General features: G+C 41.1%; 1 protein-coding gene across 1 annotated transcript; it reads left to right on the top strand.

Annotated features, from left to right (window-relative positions):
- The first annotated feature begins 7,572 nt into the window (after positions 1-7,572).
- NANP (N-acetylneuraminic acid phosphatase) lies at positions 7,573-16,597 on the top strand. Its single transcript, XM_058563381.1, has 2 exons — positions 7,573-7,730; positions 14,043-16,597. Exons 1-2 carry the CDS (start codon positions 7,641-7,643, stop codon positions 14,697-14,699), a joined length of 747 nt encoding a protein of 248 aa, XP_058419364.1. The 5' UTR covers positions 7,573-7,640; the 3' UTR covers positions 14,700-16,597.
- Positions 16,598-24,436: the final 7,839 nt, after the last annotated feature.

The raw sequence follows: 24,436 nt of genomic DNA, 5'->3' as shown, positions 1-24,436 counted from the left end.
TAAGTGGAAGATAAACACATGGACAAAGAGAACAGATTAGTGGTTACCAGAGGGGAAGGGGGTTGGTGGGGTAGGCATAAGGAGTAAATGGGCACATATATACGGTGACTGACAAATAATACTGTACAACTGCAATTTTACAATGTTATAAGCTATTATGACCTCAATAAAATAAAAAATATTGGGGGATTTTCTAGATGCCTTTCTGCTATTCATTTCTAACTTAATTCCAGTGTGGCCCTAGAATATAGTTTGTATGACTGGGAATCTTTGTAAATTTATCGAGACTTGTATTATGGCCCAGAAGGTGGTCTACCTTGGTAAAAATTCTGTGTGCACTTGAAGAGTGTGTATTCTGGTGTAGTTAGGTGGAGTGGTCTATAAATGTGAATTAGGTTAAGTTGGTTGGTAATACTGTGCAAGTCTTCATCTGTACTCATTTTTTGTCTACTCTATCAATTATCAACAGAGGGGTGTTAAAATATCCTATTTTAATTGTGAGTTTGTCTATTTCTCATTACAACTGTATCAACTTTTGATTCATGTATTTTGAAGCTCTGTTATAAGTATACACATTTAGGACTATTATGTCTTCATGCTCAATTGATCCATTTATCATTATTAAGTGAGTCTATACCTGATAGTAATTTTTGCTCTGAAGTCTACTTTTTCTAATATTAATATAGCCACTAATTTTGCAAAAATAGTAGAGAGGTCATGTGTATCCTCTATCTAGCTTCTTCCAATGACAACATCTTACTTTGCTACAGTATAACATAAAAACAGAGAAACTGACATTGGTACAGTCAATAGATATTATTCAGATTTCACCAGTTCTTACACATGAGATGTGTGTGTGCAGTATTCTACGCAATTTTATCACATGTATATATTCATGTAACTACCCCATTTAGTTTTTTTAAGTTTTATTGAGATATAATTCACATACAATTTACCCAGTTATGTATACAATTCAATGGTTTTTAATAAGAACTATGCAACCATCACCACAATCAATTTTAGAACGTTTTCATCAGCCCAAAAAGAAATCTCATACCCATTAGTAGTTACTCCTCATTTCCACCCAAGCTTCCCCAGTTGGGGAAGTAGTCAACCATGAATCTACTTTCCGTCTCAAAAAATTTGCCTATCCTGGACTTTTAATGTAAATAGAATCACACAGTATGCAGCCTCTTGTGTCTGGTTGTTTTCATTTAACACAATGTTTTCAAGTTTCATCTACGTTGTAGTACAGATCAGTACGTCATTTCTGTTTATGGCCAAATAATATTCAATTATATGAAAATGCCACATTTTGTTTGTCCATTCATCAGTTGGTGGACATTTCAGTTGTTTCCACTTTTTTGGCTATTATGAATAATACTGCTATAACATTTATGTACAAAAAAAAATGAGCAAAGGACTTGATCGACCTTTCTCAAAAAAAAAAAAAAAAAAACAAACGGCCAATAAGCACATGAAAAGATCTTTAACATCACTAATCACTAGGGTAATGCAAATCAAAGTCACAATGCGATACCATTTTACACCCTTAAGGATGGCTATGATTTAGAAAAGGGAAAAAAGAACAGAAAAAAAAAAGTGTTAGTGAGGATGTGGAGAAATTGGGACTCTGTGCATTGCTTGTGTGAATGTAAAATTGGTGCAGCTGATGAGGAGGATAGCTGATGTGGAGTGGTTCCTTGAAAAATTAAACATAGAGGGGCCGGCCCTGTGGCATAGTGGTTAAGTTCAGCGCACTCTGCTGCAGCAGTCCGGGTTCAGTTCCTGGGCGCGGATCTACACCACTCGTCAGCAGCCATGCTGTGGCAGCAACCCACATACAAAATAGAGGAAGACTGGCACAGATGTTAGCTCAGGGCAAATCTTCCTTAGCAAAAAAATAAAACAAAAACAAAAATTAAACACAGAATTACCATACAATCCATCAGTGCCATCTCTGGGTATATACCCAAAAGAATTGAAAGTAGGGTTCAAAGAGTTATTTGTACAGCCATGTTTTTAGCAGCATTATTCACGACAACCAAAAGGTGGAAGCAACTCAAATGTCCACTGATGGATAAATGGATAAACAAAACATTGTATACACATAAATAGAGAATATCATTCAGCCTTAAACAGGAAGGAAATTTTGAAACATGCTACAACATGGATGAACCTTGAGGACATTATGTCACAAAAGGTCAAATACTGTATGACTCCACTTACATGAAGTAGAGTAGTCAAATTCATAAGACAGAGAGTAGAATGATGGTTGCCTAGGCTACTGGAAGAGAAGAATAGGAAGTTGTTTGAGTAGAGCTTCAGCTGGGGAAGATGAAAAAGTTTTGAGATGGATGGAGGTGATAGTTGCAGAACTACGTGAATGTACTTAATACCACAGAACTGTACACTTAAAAATGGTAAAATGGTAAATTTTGTTATGTATATTTTACCACAATAATCATTAATTTAATTAAAATTCCTTTCATCTTCTTAATGAATGTTTTTTTAAGCTCCTAGAGCCCTGTGGATTCAGTAGTTAAAGGTGGAGCTCTTAACTCACAGAACAGGCAAACAAGTTGTTAAATTGCAGAGTGCTAAATGCTATGATAAGGGCAGCAAGAGCCACCTAACCACCAGTGTGGGTATGTGTGTTTCTGTGCTCATGCAGGGGCAGTTAGGAGACTCGCATAGCTCCTGGAGTCCAGGTTCACATTTGAAGGAGTGGAAAGTAGTCAACTGACAGATGAAGGGAAGGGGGAAGTATCCCTAGTGACACGTACCAGCTATGGGTGGAAGATAACAAACGTGAAGCAGTGGAAGTCCTGAGCAAGTCAGCTTGGCTGCAGACTTAAGGGCTGGGAAGTCGGGGGAGTTGCCAGACAGGAGATGGTGACATTGAGCAGGAGCATAAAATGTCTTTTAAGTCAGGTTAGGGTTTGAGTCAGGTCATCACTGAGTTTTCAGTGACAGGTGACAGCTCGTTTGCAGACTGCAGTCTAGACGGGGAAGCAGATGGGTAAACACAAGCCACACATATTGCAAGTATAATACAAAACCCTAGAGCCAAGTTCTTCTAAATCACAACGGTCAGGCACGGGAGGTCAATGTGCTGTATGTTTCTTAGACTTTTTTCCTCTCTACATAGTTTAGCTTCTTGAAGTTTAGCTTTTCCCAACCCCATTTCTTTAATCCCTCCACCTACACACACTCCTGTTTACCCCCCGTCTCTCTCCACAACAGGTAAGGTGGAGGAAGAAATAAAATGGATCTAGTCACACTCTGGTCTGGATGGGAGGTAGAGGAGGGAAGGAAAGGGAAGAGGTGGCTGTTTATGAGAGGATAGATGTAGGGGCTGGAGAAGCTGCCATTCATTCATTTAAAAATATATATTTATTGAAGACCTACTACGTGCTTTGTAGAGTGCTAGTCTCCGAGGATACAATGGTGAGTAAAATTGACCGTCTCTGCCTTCACTGGGCTTACTGACTGTGTAGTGGGAGAGAAAAGTAATCCAATCAATCACCATCTCTGGCTATAAATAGTTACATAATTGTAACTTCAAAAAAAAAAAATCGCTGCTTCCTCCTAGCAAGGGAATAGAACCTGGAATCCTAGGACAGGCACTGGACTCCAGAGGTTCATACAAGCAGCTAACCAGAGGGAGCTGTGTGCAGCACACAGAGACCTCTGAAGGACAAGGCCAGGGCACCTAATGGGCTGAGAGGGAGAGGAATGAGGCTGCTGGAAATGAGGGACCTGGCTTATCACAGGCAGTGGAACCTCCTCCCTTATAAGCGTATCGATGACTCAAAGTGAAGACTGACAAACCTTGCTGGTCTCTGGGACACACTGGTATTTCTCTCCGCAGTGAGGGTTTTGACCATAGAGATAAGACAGCCCAAATTCTGTTTTTCATGATCAGACAAATAAATGTTTGACTTAAATCCAACCAAGCAACAATAACAAAATAAAAGTCTAGTAAAAGATAACACAGGTTAAGGGTATATTATATTCTTAAATAATTAGTTTTAATGGTAAAGAAAATATATGGAATTGGAATTAATCTAAAGAATCAATAAAATCAACGTGAAGCATCAATCTGAAGAATAAAATGAATAGCAGTTTCAATACTACAACTCCAGGCTTTAAGATGATAATTCTGTATTTACTATGAGAAAGACAGATCCTTTTTTGTACTTCTGTTATTGTCTCCTGAATGACTAAGATATTTGGAGAGTACAGAAGGCAGGATTGTAGAATTCTGAATATATGTAAACCCTGAGTGGTGTTTTTCCTGGGTAACAGCTTTCAGTATTCTAATAATACTCTGGCAGCACTGTTGGTGAATTGTTATCAACCCGAGTGTGCTCTCTGCTGACAGGACAAATACAACGCGGCCAGAGAATGGCTATTGGATTTAGCAAGGTGAAGGTCACTGGTGACTTGGCAAGAGTAGTTTCAATGGAATAAGGTGAGTGAGAGGCTGACTGGAGTAGATTCAACAGTTGGGGAAATTTTGATGATGCAAAAGAGGAAGAAAGAATTGCTGAAGAGATGTCCCTAAATAGGGGTGAGGACATAGGGAACAACTGAAAGGGCTGGCCCCAGAAGGCAGGAGGGATGGTTCATTTAAGGTTCTCAGGCAGGGTGGGTGGGTACAGCTGATAATAGCTGGGTAAACATAGTGGGAGCCCGTGAGATTCTCTTCTGGTTGCTTCTATTTTATCCCTATCAACTTAGCAATACTCCATTCTGAGAAAACTTGAAACCAGAAGGCAAATCTCTCTTTTGAGGTCATGGAGTTGTAATGAACTTGTACAGGGAAGGCTGGTGGGGAAGGGCCTGGGAGAGACTTTCCCTAAGGCAGGAACAGGCAGGATCAAAGCTGGGCAGCAGCAGCTGCACGACGACGGTGCCATCACGTGCAGTGCAGAACGCTGATGAAGCACAGTTCCAGCTTAGTTTTCACTTTCTTTGTGCCTACATCAATTCTCTCGATTACCAATCTTTTACTTAGACCTTGTTTCCTGCACATATGAAGACTTCCTCTAGCTACTAGTGTTAAATCTGTCAAGCTGACCAGATTAAATACTGTATTTAATAACCTGAGGCCCATCTATAATGAGGAGCCTGTACATCTCACTACCTTAAAATGCTACAGGAAAACTCATTGGTTCACAAGCATTAACTACAGTATCCTGAAGCCTTGAGACACTTAATTAGAAGGAATTAAAGTTATCAGGATGGACGGTATCTGGCCATCACTTTTCTTTAAGTAGCAAAGTTAAACAGGTCATTAGACTACTTCTCACAAAGGGAAACCTGTCAAACACCCCCACCCATTAAAGCAAGAGGACTGATTATACAGGCTGCTATACCTCCTCTGAGTTTGGATTTGTGCCTAAGTCAAACTCTATATGCACATCAGGAAAACAAAACAAAACTGCTCCCATCCTATAAGCTTCATGTGCCCATAAGCACTTTTATGCTAAATTTATTCTGACATTTCAGACAACTAAATAAGGTAACTCCAACTAATGCACTCATAACTTGGGGTGATTGCTAATCTAAATGAACAAAACTGACAGACTAGCCCTGCACACCAACAGGGTAACCACAGAGTCATGTTTTTGAGGAAGGGATATATATTTATTTTTCACAGCAGCAAGGAGAGGTCAACTGTGATTCTGGTCCAAAACATATAGAAACTATAGTCTGCCACTGCAGAAGAAAAATCCATGAACATAAGGATAAGACAATTGATCTACTGAACATCAGCAGCCCAACTCTTAATCATGTACCTCAGGGGTGGGCAATTCTTTTCTATAAAGTGCCAGATAGTAAGTATTTTAGGCTTTGCAGACCATACGGTCTTGCTTGTAACTATTCAACTCTGCCACTGTAGGGTAAAAGTGGCAAAAGACAAAATATCAATGAATGAATGTGGCTGTGCCCCAATAAAACTACTTATGGACACTAAAATTTGAATTTCATATAATTTTCAGATGTCATGAATACTCTTCGATTTTTTTCAATCATTTTAAAAAACGTAAAAAACTCTTAGTTCACAGATCCAACAAAATCTGGTGGCCTGCAGCTCTGTCCTACCTGATAGACAATTTCTGGTCACTTGATGATGACCACATATCCAAATTTTGGTAGTTACCCAGTAGAAACAACTTAGACAAGAGATTAGAAATTAGTTTCAAGATTCTTGTTCTGCTAACAGTAGGTGTGAAAATTAATAAAGGAAACTTCAACTACAGTTGGAGTAGGGAAGGCCTGCAGAGGGAGCTTTCACCCCTTGCCACTCGTGGTCAATTACCCCAAACAGGAAGAGACATACCTTGGATCTCCAACAGGAAGTGAGCTACTACTTTACCCCAGCAGAAGGAAGGTTTTCTTCTCGCCCAGCAAAAAGCCCAGCCAATGGAAAATGCCAAAGCTGCCTTGCCAATGAGGAGCCACAGCCACCCTGAACTCTTACTCCCCTCCAATGAACTTTCATTTAGAACAGCGCCTCACAACTCCCCCTTTTTCTCTATATAAGCAAGCTCCCCTCCGTCTTCTCCGGACTTGGCTGTGTTTCACCAGTTTGCACGTCCTGAATTACAATTCTTTGTTATTCCCAAATAAACTCATTTTGCCAGTAAAATAACTGGCTATTTTAAAGCTGATAAAGGCAAACAGTTGTTATTGCCCCTCTGGAAGTTTAATAGACTGTCTAGGTCCCTCTGCCTCTTGCTACACCTGAAAACCATCCAGTTCTAGAAGGCACCTAGAGGCCTGGAAATGCAAGGCTTCAGGAAAAGCAATCAATGTGAACAAAACAGCGAGCAGACACTACAGAGCCTTCCCCGTCTTCGTGCACAGCCTTTAAACAAGGGCTCTGAGAAATCCAGGTTACACTTTTCAAAACCGTGCTGGTGAGGGCTCAGTTCCAACACAGCTACTATAATCTAGTAGGATAAATACATCAAGACCCACGTGGGCGGTTTCCCAGCGTGGAGAACACAGCATGCGTAATAAGCTGTTAAAATTTTAAAACACTGGCTATCACACCCTTGCATCCCTGTGGTGCTCCTGCTACTGACAGTGTCCGTCTCGTAACCGCAGACTTAGGATACTAAACACACACTCACACTGCTACTTGAGACAAGAAGACCGGAAACCTTTCGGAGCCGCCAGCAGCTCCCCAAGCGGTAACACACGGCTAACCGGAAAAGCCAGCTTCTCAGTCTCCTTCCCAGGCGCCAAATGGCGCAGAAAACCTCCCTAAGGCGGTTATAACGTCCTCCTCATGCAAGAAGGGCAAAACGAGAAAAAAACACAAGCAGACATACGTTATAAAACACGAAAACCGCGCTTCTAATCACCCTCCACAAACTGCTCACACAACCACTGGCGGCGCGCGCTTCCCTCGCACTCTACCGACCAGGATTCCGGAGTCTCGCGAGATCTCACTCGTCTCACGCGCTCAAGAATTGAGACACCTCGCGGGAATTCCGCCGGCGGCCCGGGAGGGTCAGGTGACCTCCCGGCTCCGCCCACGTCTTCCTTGTCCGCCGCCGGCCCGCCTCACTCGTGCGTGGGAGGCGGCTACAAGTTTCCCCCTCGCGCGGGCGGCTGGCGAGATGGGGCTGAGCCGGGTCCGGGCCGTTTTCTTTGATCTGGACAACACGCTTATCGACACGGCCGGGGCGAGTAGGAAAGGCATGTTGGAGGTAACGTCTCGGCTCCCGCGGCTGTACTGTGGGCGGGGTCAGCGCGCCCCACGTCGTCCCGCGCGCTTCCCCCTCCCCTCGGCTTCCTCCCCACCCACCCCCGCCGTCCAGCTCTAGTCTCTTACACCGCGCCGTGGCCGGGCATCTGGGAGCGCCCCGGGGGCACTGGCCTTCGTCCTTGAGACCCCCGTGCCGGAAGGATCGGGAGAAAGGGCGAGTGGGCCGGGGGGACTGGCTTGGGGAGGTGGCTGTCTGGGTTACCTGCCTGGCTGGCCCCAGTCTCTGGGAAGCTGGGCTCTTGAAGCTGATTCCAGCACTTTGGGGCCTGGAAGGATGTCGTTAAAACTGCCGCGGTGGCAGAGCCGCCCGCAAAGAGACAGATGGTCACGCCGTGCCGCGAGACACCTGGCGTTGTGCCAGGACAGGTTGGGACCAGTCTGGACGAGTGCGCGCGCCGGGCTTTCCATGATTGACCTCGGGGAAGGATCGACCCCCTACAGCGTGGTCTTCAGTGGATATTTGAGGAGACCCGAGAAGTTACACAGCTATCAGTGGCAGCCCTGGACTTAATCGACTCCAGAGAATTTTCTCCGCGGAAACTCCCCTCCGGTCTCCCTGCTGTGGGCGTAACCCTTTGTAGATTTCTGAGGTGACACCCAAAGCAGAAGTCCCCGCTGTACCGCATTCCTTTCGCTAGGCATTGCTCAGCAGCAGCCTCTCCATTCTACACCCACAGATGCTGTATCAGGCCTTTCCCTTACTCTTCAAGCCCCTAATCCACCCCTGCTGCTTTCCTCTGCCTTCAGCCTTAAGGAGAAAACCAAGAATAACCAGATGCGAAAAACCCGCTTTCAGAAGTTAATCTCTCCAACCCTGAGTGTCCTGTCTTTTTCATCTTTCCTTAGGTTTTGTTTCCCTGGATCTTCATCCTCTTTCTTGGTGCATTCCATTCCTACATATTCAAGTCTGTCCCATACTTTAAAAAAAAAAAAAAGCACCTCCCTTGGAGCCTTCTTCCTCCACTAGATGCTACCTATCTCTCTGGACAGTCATATTTTTCAAGAACAAGTTATATCCATTATCTCCATGTCTCTACCTCTTATTTATTCCTAAATCCATTGCAGTGTAGCCTTTGTCTTTGCAACTGGAATGAAATAGATTTGCCAGGTCATTAGGCGCTTCCCAATAGGCACCTGCCAGAATCAGTGGACATTTTAAGTCTGTCTTAAAGACTTTGCTGAGGCGTTCCACACTATTGACTGTTCCTTCCATCTTCATACCCTTGACCTCGACCTCAGAGTCATGACCCTGTGCTACATCGCCTCTAATATCTCTACCAGCCCTCACTACGTATTTACCTGTGTGTTCTTGGCAGGCAAAGGCCAGTGTGTTGCAATTAAATTCTTGTTTTAGGCCAAATGGTGCTGTAGGCCAAGAGTTCAGGCTTTAAAATGAGACTTGATTTTGAAGCACAGCTCTTCCAATACCTAGCTGAAAATGGTATTAGTCCTAAATAACCCTATCAGGTAGGTTTAACATAATGCATGGGTAGTGCTTACCGTCCAGTGTTCACTTAATGTATTGTACCACCATCCACCCTGTCACCCAGTCCATTTCCTCCTTCACATCCCCCCTGCCCTTGTCTTAGTTAAAGCTGGACTCGCTCCTGTATAAACTGTCATTGTGGTCTCGTCTCCATGCTTACTGCATCCAGTTCATCCTCCACATTCCTGCCACAGTGAAATTTCTGAAACAAAAGTGAGATTGTATTTCTCCCTGGTCTTTACACCCTCTCTTGTACCAGCACTGTATTTTGTTCATATATCTCTTAATGCACTTGTCAAAGGGTATTACAATTAGTTTTTGCAACTCAGATGCCCACAACTAAATAGTGAGCCTCTTAAGAGGGAGCAAACTGCCTTAGTCATCTTAGTTTGAGACATGGTAAATGTTGAATGAATGCTGGGTGGATGGATAAACTTCAGACTTGGTTCTGTTGCCACTTCCTTTATAAATATTCTATGAAATGAGCAGAATTCAACTGTGTGCTTTTAACTATACAAGGAATGCTTTATCACACAAGAATACAACACTAATAAATGTTGGTCTATTCAAAAGTAACATGCCAGCTTTCATAAATCACTCTGAATGACTCATGAAAGGAGGAAGGGGGAAAGGTCTAGCCATTGCCTTGTGCTCATATACTGACTATATCAACTTTAATTTTTTTTTAATCTTTTGGGAAAGTTATTTCTTTCCACCCTCTTCAGGCCTCTCTTTCAGTGTCACTACTCAAGAGGAAGGCTTCTACAGTAATTTGGGGTTTCTTGGTGAACAAAGCAGAAAAGATTTCTGCACTTGTGAGTTTATGTTCCTGTGTTGATGACAATGAACATAACACATCCAATGTATTTATAAGTGTATTAGAAACAGTGAAGGGAGGGACAAATTGCGATTTTATTTTTTTATTTTTTATTTTTTTGTGAGGAAGATCAGCCCTGAGCTAACATCCATACTAATCCTCCTCTTTTTGCTGAGGAAGACCGGCTCTGAGCTAACATCTATTGCCAATCCTCCTCCTTTTTTTTCCCCCAAAGCCCCAGTAGATGGTTGTATGTCATAGTTGCACATCCTTCTAGTTGCTGTATGTGGGCAGTGGCCTCACCATGGCCGGAGAAGCAGTGTGTCGGTGTGCACCCAGGATCCGAACCCGGGCTGCCAGTAGCGGAGCGCGCGCACTTAACTGCTAAGCCACGGGGCCGGCCCCAAATTGCGATTTTAAATACGTTGGTCAGATTGGGCCACATTAAGTAGATGATGTTTGAGCAAAGAACAGAACGAAAAATAACAGGAGGGCTGCTTGAATTGCTAGGCTGTGTGCAGGCAGTCATATTTTGTGAGCATGATTTTTAACTTAGTTTTATTTGGCATTCATATCTTAATCATAGTGTTATAAAGTCTTATATGGTTCCTACAGTAGCCCTAGAAAAGTCTTTTTAAATCACAATTAGCTAAACACTAGTACTGATGGTATTAACTTTAATTCTGGGTCCAGAGAACAGGACCTGGAAGAAGAGAGTTTCCTTTTTGTATGTGTTAAGATAGAGCCTGAAATAGAGTTTTGAAGTAGATGAAGTTTGAGTTTATATTATGTTTACAAATTAATCCCCACCCCCACTATCTTAGGGCCCCTTTCTTCAGGCCTATTGGTGCCTGGTGGGCTTATACTACTCAGAATCCTTTTCAAGCCTGCCCTTACCCCTTACGCAAAATATCATCACACATCCAAGTTAGAGATCTTTTTTCTCCACCATCAATTCAATCAAAACTTCTGTTTTCTCAGGGCAGGTGTTAGGAGAGTTTGTACTCATAATAACATGTACTAATTCAACTTAGGTGTTATTTCTAATATTAACTAATAGAACTAATTAACATGTGAATGACTGATAAAATTTTTTCCAAAAGATGTTAACATTAAAATGCTACTTGTTATCCCAAGTGAATCTGTAATTAGTTGCTGTGTGACAAAATGAGAAAGTTAATTCAGGGGATGTAATGGGAAGAAATTTTGAAACTTGGGAGCAGTATGCTATTCCTTTATAAGAATCTCCCCTTTAAGGTGAAGTAATTCTTTTTCAGAGCCCCAAGAATGTGCTTAATGAATTGCCAGTTGCAGTAACAGGAAGTTGGATCTTTATTGGGAACTCTGTATTTATTAACTATGAGCCAGCTCCTATTTAAGCTCAAGCACTGAGGAGTCCTCGGGGCCTGTGTCCTTTATTGTGTAGCAATAAGGTTGCTAAAACTTTAGAGGGACCTTCAATCATAGTTCAAGAGTGATTCAATTGACACTGTTAGAAAAGATGGTGACATACCATGGAGGTTGAAAAAGTTTGATTTGTTGATTGAAATTTAACTTTTTTTTTTTTTTCTGTGAGGAAGACCAGCCCTGAGCTAACATCCATGCCCATCCTCCTCTTTTTGCTGAGGAAGACTGGCCCCGAGCTAACATCTATTGCCAATCCTCCTCCTTTTTCTTCCCCTTTTTCTACCCAAAGCCCTAGTAGACAGCTGTATGTTATAGTTGCACATCCTGCTAGTTGCTGTATGTGGGATGCCACCTCAGCATGGCCCAACAAGTGGTGGGCCGGTGCGCGGCCAGGATCCGAACCCGGGCCGCCAGTAGCGGAGTGTGCGCACTCAACCGCTAAGCCACGGGGCCGGCCCCTGAAATTTAACTTTATAAGGCAAAAATTTTCAGTGTTTTGCCTTCACCTAAAGTTCTTAGGGATGGTATATTTTTCTTGCAGTAATAAGACTTTTCTTAACTATTTCCATTTCTGATGAGCACAAGTAGCCTGAGAAGTACTTCCTTTACTTTTGGTGTGATTCTTATACTCTGAAGGAAGAAGAATGTGTCTATTCATCTCTTTTCTCTCTTTTAGTAGGTGAATTGAATGTCTGCTGTGAGTAGCATACCACTCATTCCCTGTATAGTTAGGGCTTGTTTGACCTCTTTGCTTCAACAGCAATGTTTAGTCCCAGCTATGTGCATTGCACTCATTCTCAAAGATCCAAAATTATCTTGGCAAGGTTGACTTTCCTCAGATGTCCCTAAGACACGGACTTCCAGTGAGGGTTGTTCATTTGGGAGGTAATCCCAGGTGGTACTGTCAAGGAGTGGGGAGTAAGATGGGGAAGGAATGTAATTCAGGGCTGTGTGAGTGAGCGTGTTACTGCTGTGACAGTTGGGGAATCTGGGAGACAATATGCAGAACATGCTTCACTTGTCCCTCCCAAGGGGCCAGAAAGCTGTGATATTTATCCACCAATTTCTACCCCTCATTGGTTGAGGCCTGCCCAGGGCAACACTTCGGTCCCAGCCTATGTGCATGGGTGCCCCTGTAGCCAAATAAAGCCCTCAGGCAGAGAAACTCAGGTACTTAACAGTCTGAAGCCATTGGCATGTATGGGAATAGTGTGTGCCAAGGGAATTGGGTAGCACCTGCTACAGCCTGGGATTCAAGGCCCTTTGCAAACTGATTCCAGTCTCTCCAGCCTCATCTCTTAGCATCCTCCCTCACATGCCTTCCATTTCAGCTGAACTTAGCTTCTTGCCATTCCCAGTTCACAAAATTCCAAGCTCTGTCTCTTTGTTCATGCTGGTCCTTCTATCTAGAACGATCTTATCCTCTTCCCATCTACACCTTATGGGCTTGGTAACTCCTTCATTTAAATGTTATTTCGTCTGCCAAACCTTAGGCAACAACCCTGTGGAATGAATTGCTCCTTCCACTTTATTTCCACAGTTGTTCACCTGACTGTCATGGCAGTCAACCCAGCATTAGTGGTGGTTGCATACTGCTTATTTTCCCTACCAGCTAATGTCATGAAGACAGGGGACCCTGGTCTCCAGTGCCTGGTACAGTAGTGTAAAGGCAAGCATGGGTTTAAATCCCAGCTTGGGCAAGTTACTTAACAGTTCTGAACTTCCATTTCCTCGTCTCAAAAAGAGAACTCCCTTGCAGAGTTGTAGAAAAGGTTAGAAATAATGTGCGTGAGCATTGAGTATAATGCTTGCCTCATTAAGTCTTAGTAAATGTTAGACGACAGGCCAAAATAAGAACCTAATGTAATAAAAGCCAAAATAAAGAGCTGTAGGAACACATGAGAGTGCTTAATTCTGATGAGAGATTTAGAACCAGCATAACAAAGGGTGAGTTTGAACTACTTGAATTTTTTTTCTGGAAAACTAGATTTGGAAAAGGCACTGGGTCATTAAACTGCTCAACCCACAGAATATGCTTGATTTCATTAGAGCTAAAGTATAGAATTGGGTCCCATTTTATATGGTGCTCAATTTAGGCCTTCAAAATGTAAAATGACTATAGATGAGAAAAGGTTAGATGAACTAGTGTTATTTCTAGGAAGAGTCTAAATAACGGTTGTTAGAAATTTAAAATGTTTTACTAAATATAAACACAAGTTTTATTTTCATGTCTTCATGACCAGAATGAAAGGTGGTGGACTTAAACTGCCAAATAAAATATTTTTATTAGCTATATATGAAGACTCTTCTTAAAATAGAAATTGGTAAAAAATATGAATGAGTTGTCTAGAGAAGTTGGGAGATCTTCATTCTGGTGTTCTTTAAAAATAAAACCAACTCCCACCAAAAATGGTGTGGTAATAGAGCTGCTTTAAGACAAAATGATTGGAGTTAGAATCTCTGAGTTTATAGGATCACAGCTTCTCAAGGCATGGCTATTAAAGACATGAAGTGTGTTGATGGAGTTATTTTCCTTTATTTAGGTGATAAAGCTCTTACAATCAAAATACCATTACAAAGAAGAGGCTGAAATTATCTGTGACAAAGTTCAAGTCAAACTCAGCAAGGAATGTTTTCATCCTTCCAGTACATGCATTACTGATCTAAGGACTTCACACTGGGAAGAAGCAATCCAGGAAACAAAGGGTGGTACAGCCAATAGGAAATTGGCTGAAGAATGTTATTTCCTGTGGAAATCTACACGTTTGCAGCATATGACGCTAGCAGAAGATGTCAAAACCATGCTCACCGAACTTCGAAAGGAGGTCCGCCTACTTTTACTAACAAATGGAGACAGACAGACCCAGAGGGAGAAGATCGAGGCTTGTGCCTGTCAGTCCTATTTTGACGCTGTTGTTGTAGGGGGAGAGCAGAAAGAAGAGAAACCAGCACCTTCCATATTTTATTACTCCTGTGATCTCCTTGGAGTACAGCCTGGGGACTGTGTGATGGTTGGTGACACACTAGAAACCGATATACAAGGAGGCATCAATGCAGGGCTGAAAGCAACAGTCTGGATAAATAAAAATGGAATAGTGCCACTGAAGTCATACCCTGTGCCACATTATATAATTTCCTCTGTGCTAGAGTTACCTGCTCTCTTACAAAGCATAGACTGCAAAGTCAATATGTCAGCTTAAAGCACATAAAGGGGCATGATTATATATTTTAGGGTCAAATTATAGGATTTGAACTAAGAAAAGTTAAGGCATTCCATATACTATGACCTAGTTCTAAGAATAATTTTACTTTTGATTTAATGGCCAACCAACCATTGACTGGTATTTATATCTGGAAATCCAGAATATATTGACACAAGTTACTTCGAGTAGTGTAATCCAGAAAACTTGTGGAAATATATTTGTTAATCTGTGACTTGAGGTTTTTAAAAAATTATTTTATTAATCTTTTAGTATTTTGGATCCATGAAGATACAAAGCAGGATAGCTTAACGTGTATGGACAGATATAGGTTTATGTTCTGGCTTAAAAACAGATATTTTTAAAAAATTAGTAGTCTGAAACAGATATATAATAGAGATATATCAGAACAATTGGATCCAGTTAACATGAAATAAGTACTAAGTCACATGCAAATCAAGGCATTTCGTAGTGAAATTATTTTTTTATTTTCTTTTTTTAAAACATACACACCATATTTTTGCCTGCTTTGAATGTTTAGTTCTCTTATGAATCTAACTTTTCTGCATTACTTTTTTTTGGGGGCGGGGGCACTTTTCCTATGGTGTATACATGACAAATAGATTCCTCCAGTAAAAAAAACACTTAAAATCAGCATGTGGTGCTCCTCTTCTACGACATTTTTACATCTTCCAGAGTGAGCTTGTAGGCTCCTCTTAGTCTTTACCTCTTATGGAAGTATTTTTACTATCTTTTCCCAGGTACACAATACAGTTGAGAGGACCAGAATGTCTTGCTGGGGATAAATGCAAGCCATATGGTACAGGTCACTTCCCTTATGTGGATACATCAGAGGGAATTAGCCTTGGTGCAGCCTAATCATGCAGCACCCCCTCTGTTCTCTACTGACTGAATAGTTTCAACCAGATGATGAAAACTAATAGAAAATTAGGTTTTGTTATGAACCATTCCAGGATGCCATTTTAATACTTGAGTGGCTTTTCTTGGTGTTAACATCTGCCTTAAGTCTCCTGTTTTTCAAATTTTGGGAAATGTATCATTGTTTCACAAATTTCTGTATCCAATTCAGGGTTCACTTTAAGCCTACTAATTAATGACTCCATAGCAAGGCATCTTGGAACTAGAAAAATTTCTCTAGACCATTAGGCTAGACTGTCTCATGAGTTCCTTAACAAACTTGGGAGTAAAATGGTTAATTAAGGAAAAAAGAAATGATGTGGGTTATTTTTTGGTAGGTTTTTAACTTTTGTATAAGAAACTACTAATATAAAATGTTAGACTGTAGGCTATGTACAGCTATGACTCCTTCAAGTATCCTGATTGTGATACTTAGAATCAGATTCTAGATTATACCTATCCATAAACCTATTTCTTTAGCCAGTCATTTCCCATCTGCTACCAAGAACAGGATTTTCTGCCATTGTGCAAATGCCCTGTTGTGTTTACTTCTCACTCAATTTTTTAAAATGTGATTGTGCCCTTGAGTGTCACAGGTGCTGTTGCTATGAAACTGAACATTTGTGAAAGGGTATGTTTGTGTGTAGTTCCAGGTATGGTGCTGATGTGACCCAGATTATATTTTAGCTGTTTAAAAATTGTTAAGTTAGAGGATCTTGACAGAAAAATAATTATGTTCATGATTTCTCCAATAGATTGATGTGTGATGCTGAAGGTTTGTCCTTTTAGCTCTCTCACAGGGTGGATGTAGGCAACATTACATTCATTATGTTAACTGGAGAAGGTTCATCACTGCTGGATCATGGTGGCAGATATCAACAAGATAGCTCCTAGGATGTTAAGTGAGCAGTTCTTCAGCAAAAGTGACCCTAGGGGGAAGGGAATGAAATAATTGAGTTTCCTTGTCTTCACAGTCTGTATTTTGTACAGTGCAGTGATGCAATATTACATTCCATTTGCACCCTTCCCTAGGGAAGAACTTTGTGGTTTTCTACCTTCTGAGTGGAATGTTACAGAATATATTAAGAAATCTTGGAATAGACCTATGATTTTATTAATGTTTTTGTCTTAGAATAATATTCCTTAAAATTAAAAGATGATGTAACAGTAGTGTCCTGTCGTCTTTATTTTTTTCATAGTTTCCCCGTAGTGGTATGCTCATACAAAGCCATAAATTCTCAATTGTCCAGAGGCTCTCCAAAACACTGTATTACAGAGGAAAGCCTAGAGTAGACAAAAGTGGGTGTTCCACCTGGAATACTGAAACAAAGATATTTGTTTTCTGATTCCACATATGCACCACCCACTGGTACGTGAACGTCTTAGACCTGGTAGTGCCCAGGACCCAGTGGGTGCTCAGGAGGTATTATAGAAAAGACAGTTGTTCCGTTTCGTTTTGTTTTTGCTGAGGAAGATTTGCCCTGAGCTAACATCCACTGCCCCCCTTCCCCCTAGCACAGCATGGCCACTAACAGAAGAGTGGTGTAGGTCTGCGCCTGGGAACTGAACCCGGGCCACCAAAGTGGAGTGCACCAAACTTAACCACTAGGCCACTGGGGCTGATCTGAAAGAGTTTTTTAGTTACAGAGGTACTTGGTTTAGCACTTTCAGACTTCTTTGCAACCCACAATAAGAAACATTTTTCCATTACAATCCGTTAAAGTTATTTATAGTGAACATATTAATATATATTAATATGTATATTAAATACAGTTTTATATGTTTACCTGATGCAAGTTTCATAAAACTACTTCCTTGCTATACATGATGCTCAAGAGTTTTTTCATCTTTTTTTTTTTATGAGGAAGATTGGCCCTGAGCTAACATCCGTTGCCAACCCTCCTCCTCTTGCTTGATGAAGATTGTTGCTGAGCTAACATCTGTGCCAGTCTTCCTCTATTGTGTATGTGGGATGCTGCCATAGCATGGCTTGAGCAGTGTGTAGGTCCACACCCAGGATCCAAACCTGCGAACCCCAGGCTGCCGAACCAGAGCAGACAAACTGAGCCACTATGGGCCCATCCTCTTTTTTTTTTAAATTAGGGAATATATAAAATAAAATATATTTTATTTATTTTTGAACAAGTACTATTTGTGGTACACAGGTCAAAAGAATAAAAAAGGGTGAATGGCAGAAAGTCTCCTTATCTCTTTCTCAAGTCTTAAGACCCCTTAAGACCACTGCTGTTAGCAGCTTCCTGTGCATCTGTATATATAGGTATGTATGACCATACAGAATTCCTTTAGTTGAAGCAGATTTTTTATTTCTGCTTTTAAGTTTTAGGAAACTGCTCTTGCTAAGATATTGATTGAAAAAGAATCATGAAGCTTCTGTTGAAGCCATTTCTGTTAGGAACATATATCTTTATGGTTCTTGGCCATCTACTATCCTCGTTGATCTTGTCAGTAAAGGTGATGTTTCCATGTTCCACTTTCTCTATGCCTATTGTTCATTTTGAGGGGAAGGTCAGTACAGCTATGGAGCCCTTGTGCCTGCTCCAATCTGACTAGTTTCCCTCCACTTGGTGCATCTCACCATCCTCATAATTCCCTTTGCCTCTTACGTTGGATTTCCTGTTTTCTGTGTCCTACATATTCCCATTTTTTATTCCCCCTTTTTGGTGCCATGCACCCTTGATTAGGTTCCCTGTAAATTTGTGAGGTAAAAATTTTAAGACGGTTAAGTGTCTGAAAATGCCTTTATTCTCTTCTCCCATTGTCAATAGTTTGACAGCATGCAGTTGGATGTCATTTTCATTCAGAATTTCAAAGGCATTGCTCTACAGTCTTCTAGCAGCCATTTTTATGTGACCAGTGTCTTTTTCTCTCTTGAAGCTGTTAAACTTTAGTTTCCCCACAGTAGTCCATGATGATGTACCTTAGTGATGGTATGTTTTCATCCCATGTGCTTGGCCCTCTTTGAACCCTGCCAATTAAAATCTTATGATCTTCAGTCCTGGAAAATGTAATTACTTCATTGATAATTGCTTCCCCACTGTTTTTTCTTTCTTTTTCTGGAACTCCTACTATTCAGATGTTGGACCTTCTCTACCAACCTTCCACTTTGTTTAATCTTTTCTCTCCTGTTTTTCCATCTCTGTTATTTTGTTTTTGGGAGGTTTCTTCAACTTTATCTTCTAATCCTATTGATTTTTTTTTTTTAAAGATTTTATTTATTTATTTATTTTCCCCCCAAAGCCCCAGTAGATAGTTGTATGTCATAGTTGCACAGCCTTCTAGTTGCTGTATGTGGGACGCGGCCCCAGCATGGCCGGAGAAGCGGTGCGTCTGTGCGCGCCCGGGATCCGAACCCGGGCCGCCAGCAGCGGAGCGCGCGCACTTAACCGCTAAGCCACGGGGCCGGCCCTAATCCTATTGATTTTTTTTCCTGCCTGCCATCCTATTTTTTAATTTCCAAGAGCTTTTTTTGATTTTTCTAGATGTTTCTTTTTAATAACATTCTGTTTTTGTTCTGAGTGTAATATTATCTTCCAAACATTTTTTTAAGTTTTTGAAAAATCCACAGAATCCACTATTTCTTCAAATTTGCTGTAATCTGTTTATTTGAATCTATCTGTTCATATTAGAGTCTTTCCTTAAATGCCCTGTAATTCTTGGTTATTCATGAATAAGAGGAGGGATGGAAATGCTGATTGGAAGCTCTGCACAAGTGGCTGGATCCTGTCAACTCAGAGCTTCCTTGACTATAGGGTATCTGGGTAGGCTGTTAGTTGGAGAACCCCTGAGGTCAGTGTCTTAAGGTCTTTCCCTTTGGTCTGGTTTTCTAGAGAAGAATCTCCATCTCCTGACTGGAGCGGGGAGGTCTGATGTCAGCACCGGGGAGCTGCATGGGAATGAGGTGGGGTGGGACGGGGTATGCATATGGTCACATAATCTCTCTGTTTCTGGTTGTACCTGAGTCCAATTATGTGTGGTATCCCCCAGTTTAGAGACCCTCTGTTTTACTCTCTCCAGAGCAGCACCCCAAATTCTGTTGAGTGAGGACTTCAGGTTGGAGTGGGGGCAGGGATTGTATTTTGAACACCTTTTACCCCATCCTCCTTAATTCAACTACCCCTTCTCCTTCAAGACTGAGGTATCTGGTGGTGTCAGTGCCTGGATCTTTGGAGGAGTCTTGCTGTGTACCTCAGCATTCCTCAGCTTTTATGACTGCTAGTCTAGACTCAGCTTTCTTGGGTCTACTAAATTATTTGCCATTTGTCTACATGCTTTCCAGCTTCCAAAATTTTCTTGTTGCCTGTTTTCCTGGCTCGTGTGTGTGTGTAAATTCCTTTACTCTAGGTGGGTTTGGGGTAGAAACAATATTAGCTGTGTACTTCCTTCTATCACCTTAATATGGACACTGTTCTTTTCTATTTTGTGTTCAATGTAGGTTAAGACCACAAAACCAATCCTGTGCCCTATAGTCACTACCCACAGCCGCTCATTTGAAGTGGAGATTTATAGCATGCCTGCAGCTTTTTTGTTGTTGTTGTTTTGAATTATATATACAGCTTATTTCTTAAGATCTCTTCAACTTTCTTTTTCTTTATATTCTTATTTATGACATTCTTTGGCTTGACTCTCATCATGATAGTGGGTCTCATTGTCCTTTGTTCCTGAATTTTCAACATTGCTTGGATATAAATACCTGTTTTGATTGACAACTCAGTTCCTATGATCACTTCTAAGATAGTTACACTGTCTTCCATTTCTTTTTAATTAAAATCTTTCTGAGTGGGGGATATTGAATTTATACTTTAAAAAAGTTAACTTACTCCTAGCAATGAGCTAAAATTTTGCCAGAATAAAACTATTTTTTTAACCAGTTATGACATATATAACAATACAGTTATTTCCACTGGATTTCATGGAAGGTGTCATTATTTTCTTTTTCTGGGGCTTCAGCCTGACCTATGGATAAGATCCTCAAACCAAACTTTTATAAAGTGACAGAAGATAAAATGGCTTAAAGAAATTATGTTTATCAAGTTATTGAAACGAGAATGAAAAGTGACTGCTTAATGAGTACAGGGTTTCCTTTTGGGGTGATGAAAATGTTCTGGAACTAGATAGTGGTGATGGTTTCACAGCATTGTAAATGTACTTAATGCCCCTAAATTGTACAATTTTAATTTTAATTTTGGGGGGAGGTACAATGATTTATGCATCTTTATTTCTTTATTGAAGAACATCAAGAGCTAAAACATTGGAAGACTAACACAGTTCATCACAGATATTCAAAATTATAGAAGCAGAGAAGAGAAAACATCTGTGACAATGATTGTGAGCTAACACTGAAACGGAAACATTATTTGATCTCAAATTACTTCTTTTAAATCAACTTGGGAAATGATGTAACTACACTTAATTCCTCTGAGAAGAACTGTTCGGTTTCAATCATCTGCTAAATTAAGCAGCAGTGATTATAATGGACATTTACAACAGACCTGATACAAAAGGGGATGATAACTTTATGCATAAAACAAAGTCCTGGGAGGCGACTGCATCTTGAAGATGAAGTTCAAAATTAAGAGAACAGATTTTTCAGTGTATGGAACTTGAGGGGTGGTGAAGGTCAAAGTGCAACACCACATTTCCTTAAGTTCTTTGTTTCATTTTAAGAAAAACAGCTACCAAGTTCTATCAAACTACCGTTTTTTCAGATTCCTTCTTTTACCATATCCCATCGGACCACTAGTTTTCCTTTTCTTTTTCCTGGTGGTAATGTAGATTTTGATTCTTAATTCGTTTTTTTTTTTTTTAATTTTTATTTAATTTATTTAAACTAAAAAAATACATAAACACAGGTCACCCATTTCTCCCACCCTCCACCCCCTGCCTCTGGCAGCCACCAATCTGTCAATCTGTTGTCTGTGTCTATGAGCTCAGTTTTTGGGTTTTTTTTTTAATTCCACATATATGAGAGATCATTTGGTATTTGTCTTTCTCTGACTTATTTCACTTTGCATAATGCCCTCAAGGTCCATCCATTTTGTCACAAATGGCAAGATTTCATTCTTTTTCTGGTTGAATAATATTCCATGGTATGTATACCACAATTTCTTTATCCATTCATCCCTCGATGGACACTTAGGTTGTTTCTGTATCTTGGCTATTGTAAATAATGCTGCAGCGGACATGGGGGTGCATATATCTTTTTTTTTTTTTTTTTGTGAGGAAGATCAGCCCTGAGCTAACATCCATGCTAATCCTCCTCTTTTTGCTGAGGAAGACCGGCTCTGAGCTAACATCTATTGCCAATCCTCCTCTTTTTTTTTTGCCCCCCCAAAGCCCCAGTAGATAGTTGTATGTTGTAGTTGCACATCCTTCTAGTTGCTGTATGTGGGACGTGGCCTCAACATGGCCGGAGAAGTGGTGCGTCGGTGCGCACCCAGGATCCGAACCCAGGCCGCCAGTAGCAGAGCGCACGCACTTAACCTCCAAGCCATGAGGCCGGCATCATATATCTTTTCAAATTAGTGTTTTTGTTTTCTTTAAATAAATACCCAGAAGTGGAATTGCTGGATTATATGGTAGTTCTCTTTTTAATTTTTTGAGGAAACCTCCATACTGTTTTCCATAGTGGCCGCACCAATTTGCAATCCCAACAACAGTGCACAAGGGTTCCCTTTTCTCCACATCCTCGCCAACACTTGTTATCTCTCGTCTTTTTGATAATAGCCATCTAATAGGTATGAGGTGATAGCTCATTGTGGTTTTTATTTGTATTTCCCTGATGATTAGTGATGTTGAGCATCTTTTCATGCACCTGTTGGCCATCTGTGTGTCTTCTTGGAAAAATGTCTATTCAGATCTTCTGTCCATTTTTTAATCAGATTGTTTTGTTTTTGGGGTTTTTTTTGCTATTGAGTTCTTTATATATTTTGGATATTAGCCCCTTATCAGATGTATGATTTGCAAATATTTTCTCCCATTCCATAAGTTGCCTTTCATTTTGATGTAGTCCCACTGGTTTATTTTTGCTTTTGTTGCTTTTGCTTTTTGGGTCAGATTTTAAAAATCATCGCCAAGACCCATGTCAAGGAGTTTACCACCTATGTTTCTTTCTAGGAGTTTTATGTGTTCAGATCTTGTGTTCAAGTCTTTAATCCATTCTGAGTTAATTTTTGTGTATGGTGTAAGATACCAGTCCAGTTTCATTCTTTTGCATGTGGCTGTCCAATTTTCCAGTTTTAAATTGTATAATTTTAAATGATTTAAAAGTTAAATTTTATTATGGTTTATTTGTTGGTGTTCATCACCCATATTCCACTTGCGGGGTTCCTAATAATTAGAGATATGTATTTAATCTATTTGTACATCTCCCAAGCTTGAAAACTTAATGAAGTAAATAAAGTAGCAGTTAGTAAAACACACTTTGAAAATCACACATACAGTGCTTCACTGAGTGTCAAGCAGATGTTGGTAAAATAAGATATTTACAGTGCTCCTCTAAAAACAGCTCTGTTGTTATATTTAACTCCTTGGAATGAGCAAGTTTTGTGGGAATTCAGTGGGCGACTCCTTCTAAGAATGACAAACATCATGGAGCTAGAGAACAGTCAGTCCATTCAATGCCAGTGAAGCTCCTGAAATGCTTGTCAAGGCCCCACAGTACGAGAGCCTGGCCACAGCCAGTCCTACTCTCACTAGGTCTACCAGATTCTCTGCTTGCCCCAGCATGTGTTAACACCCCAAAGAAGTGTTGGACATTGTTGTAGGTTAAAGAAAATGCAAGGATCAGATTTGGAACACCAGATAGTCAGATATAAAAACTAAACAACTTAATAGGAAACACGCATGTAACTGGGGTGCCAAACAAGGATGAAACTGGGATATAATCAAAATGAAACTTTCCTGTCACCTATTGTTCCTTTAATGTTGACTCAGGCGGGGGAAGCTTTCTCCCTGTCAATGCAAGAAGGCTAGATGAAAACTCCAGCCCTTCCACTCATTCCTAAGTAATAGTCCTATGATCACTTTAAGTCATGAACGCAGTCTTGATTCAGACACGTAAAGGGTCCAGGCCAACAGATGAGTCCATACTTCAATCTTTGTTCAAGAACAGGACTGCCCAGCACCCTGCCTGTCCCCCCACAAGGCCTGTGCTTCCTGGGGCCTCCCTATGGGCATGAAGTATGGTTTTCTTCCATACTCATCTCTTCCTTGCGAGCTAAGGGGAGGGGTGGGAGGGTGGACAGGGAGGTTCTCATTTGGTTGGAGCCTGTTACTCTCATGAGTTAGCTCTAGAGCCTGCAGGCCCAAGACGTTTTCATACCTGACTACCTTGTGGGCACTTCTGGGGGCTCTTTAGAGGCCCTGCTAGACTCTTCCAGCTGCTGCTTCTGCTTCTGCGTCCCTTCTCCAGCAGGCTGCCCCTCTGGCCTCAGTTCTAGCAGGCCTCTCTACCACTGACTCTCATCAGTGGGATCCCCTTTCTCTTCCAGGCAGTCCGCTTGGAAAGGACTCTAAATGGCTCCAGATCAGCCTTTCTCCCATGTCTTGCCCCATCAATGAGAAGCAAGTTACACCCAACCCACAGCCCTCCATTGTCCCTGACTCCCCTGCCACAGGCCCCTTGAACTTGGATTCTTTCTGCAGGAAATGCATGTCAACCTCTTAGAGTTTTACCATTGGATCCCATTTTCTAGGTTTGAGGTCAAAGAGGTAGTTTCTCTACCACTCCTCAAGGGGATGGGATTCTCAGGCTGCAGTAGCTCTCTCCAGAGAAATACCATAAATTCCCTTCCACCTCC

Source organism: Diceros bicornis, chromosome 19 (assembly GCF_020826845.1).
Source record: "Diceros bicornis minor isolate mBicDic1 chromosome 19, mDicBic1.mat.cur, whole genome shotgun sequence".
NCBI lineage: Eukaryota > Metazoa > Chordata > Mammalia > Perissodactyla > Rhinocerotidae > Diceros > Diceros bicornis.
The sequence above is the reverse complement of the archived record's forward strand: the minus strand, read 5'-3'. Positions and strand labels throughout refer to the sequence as shown.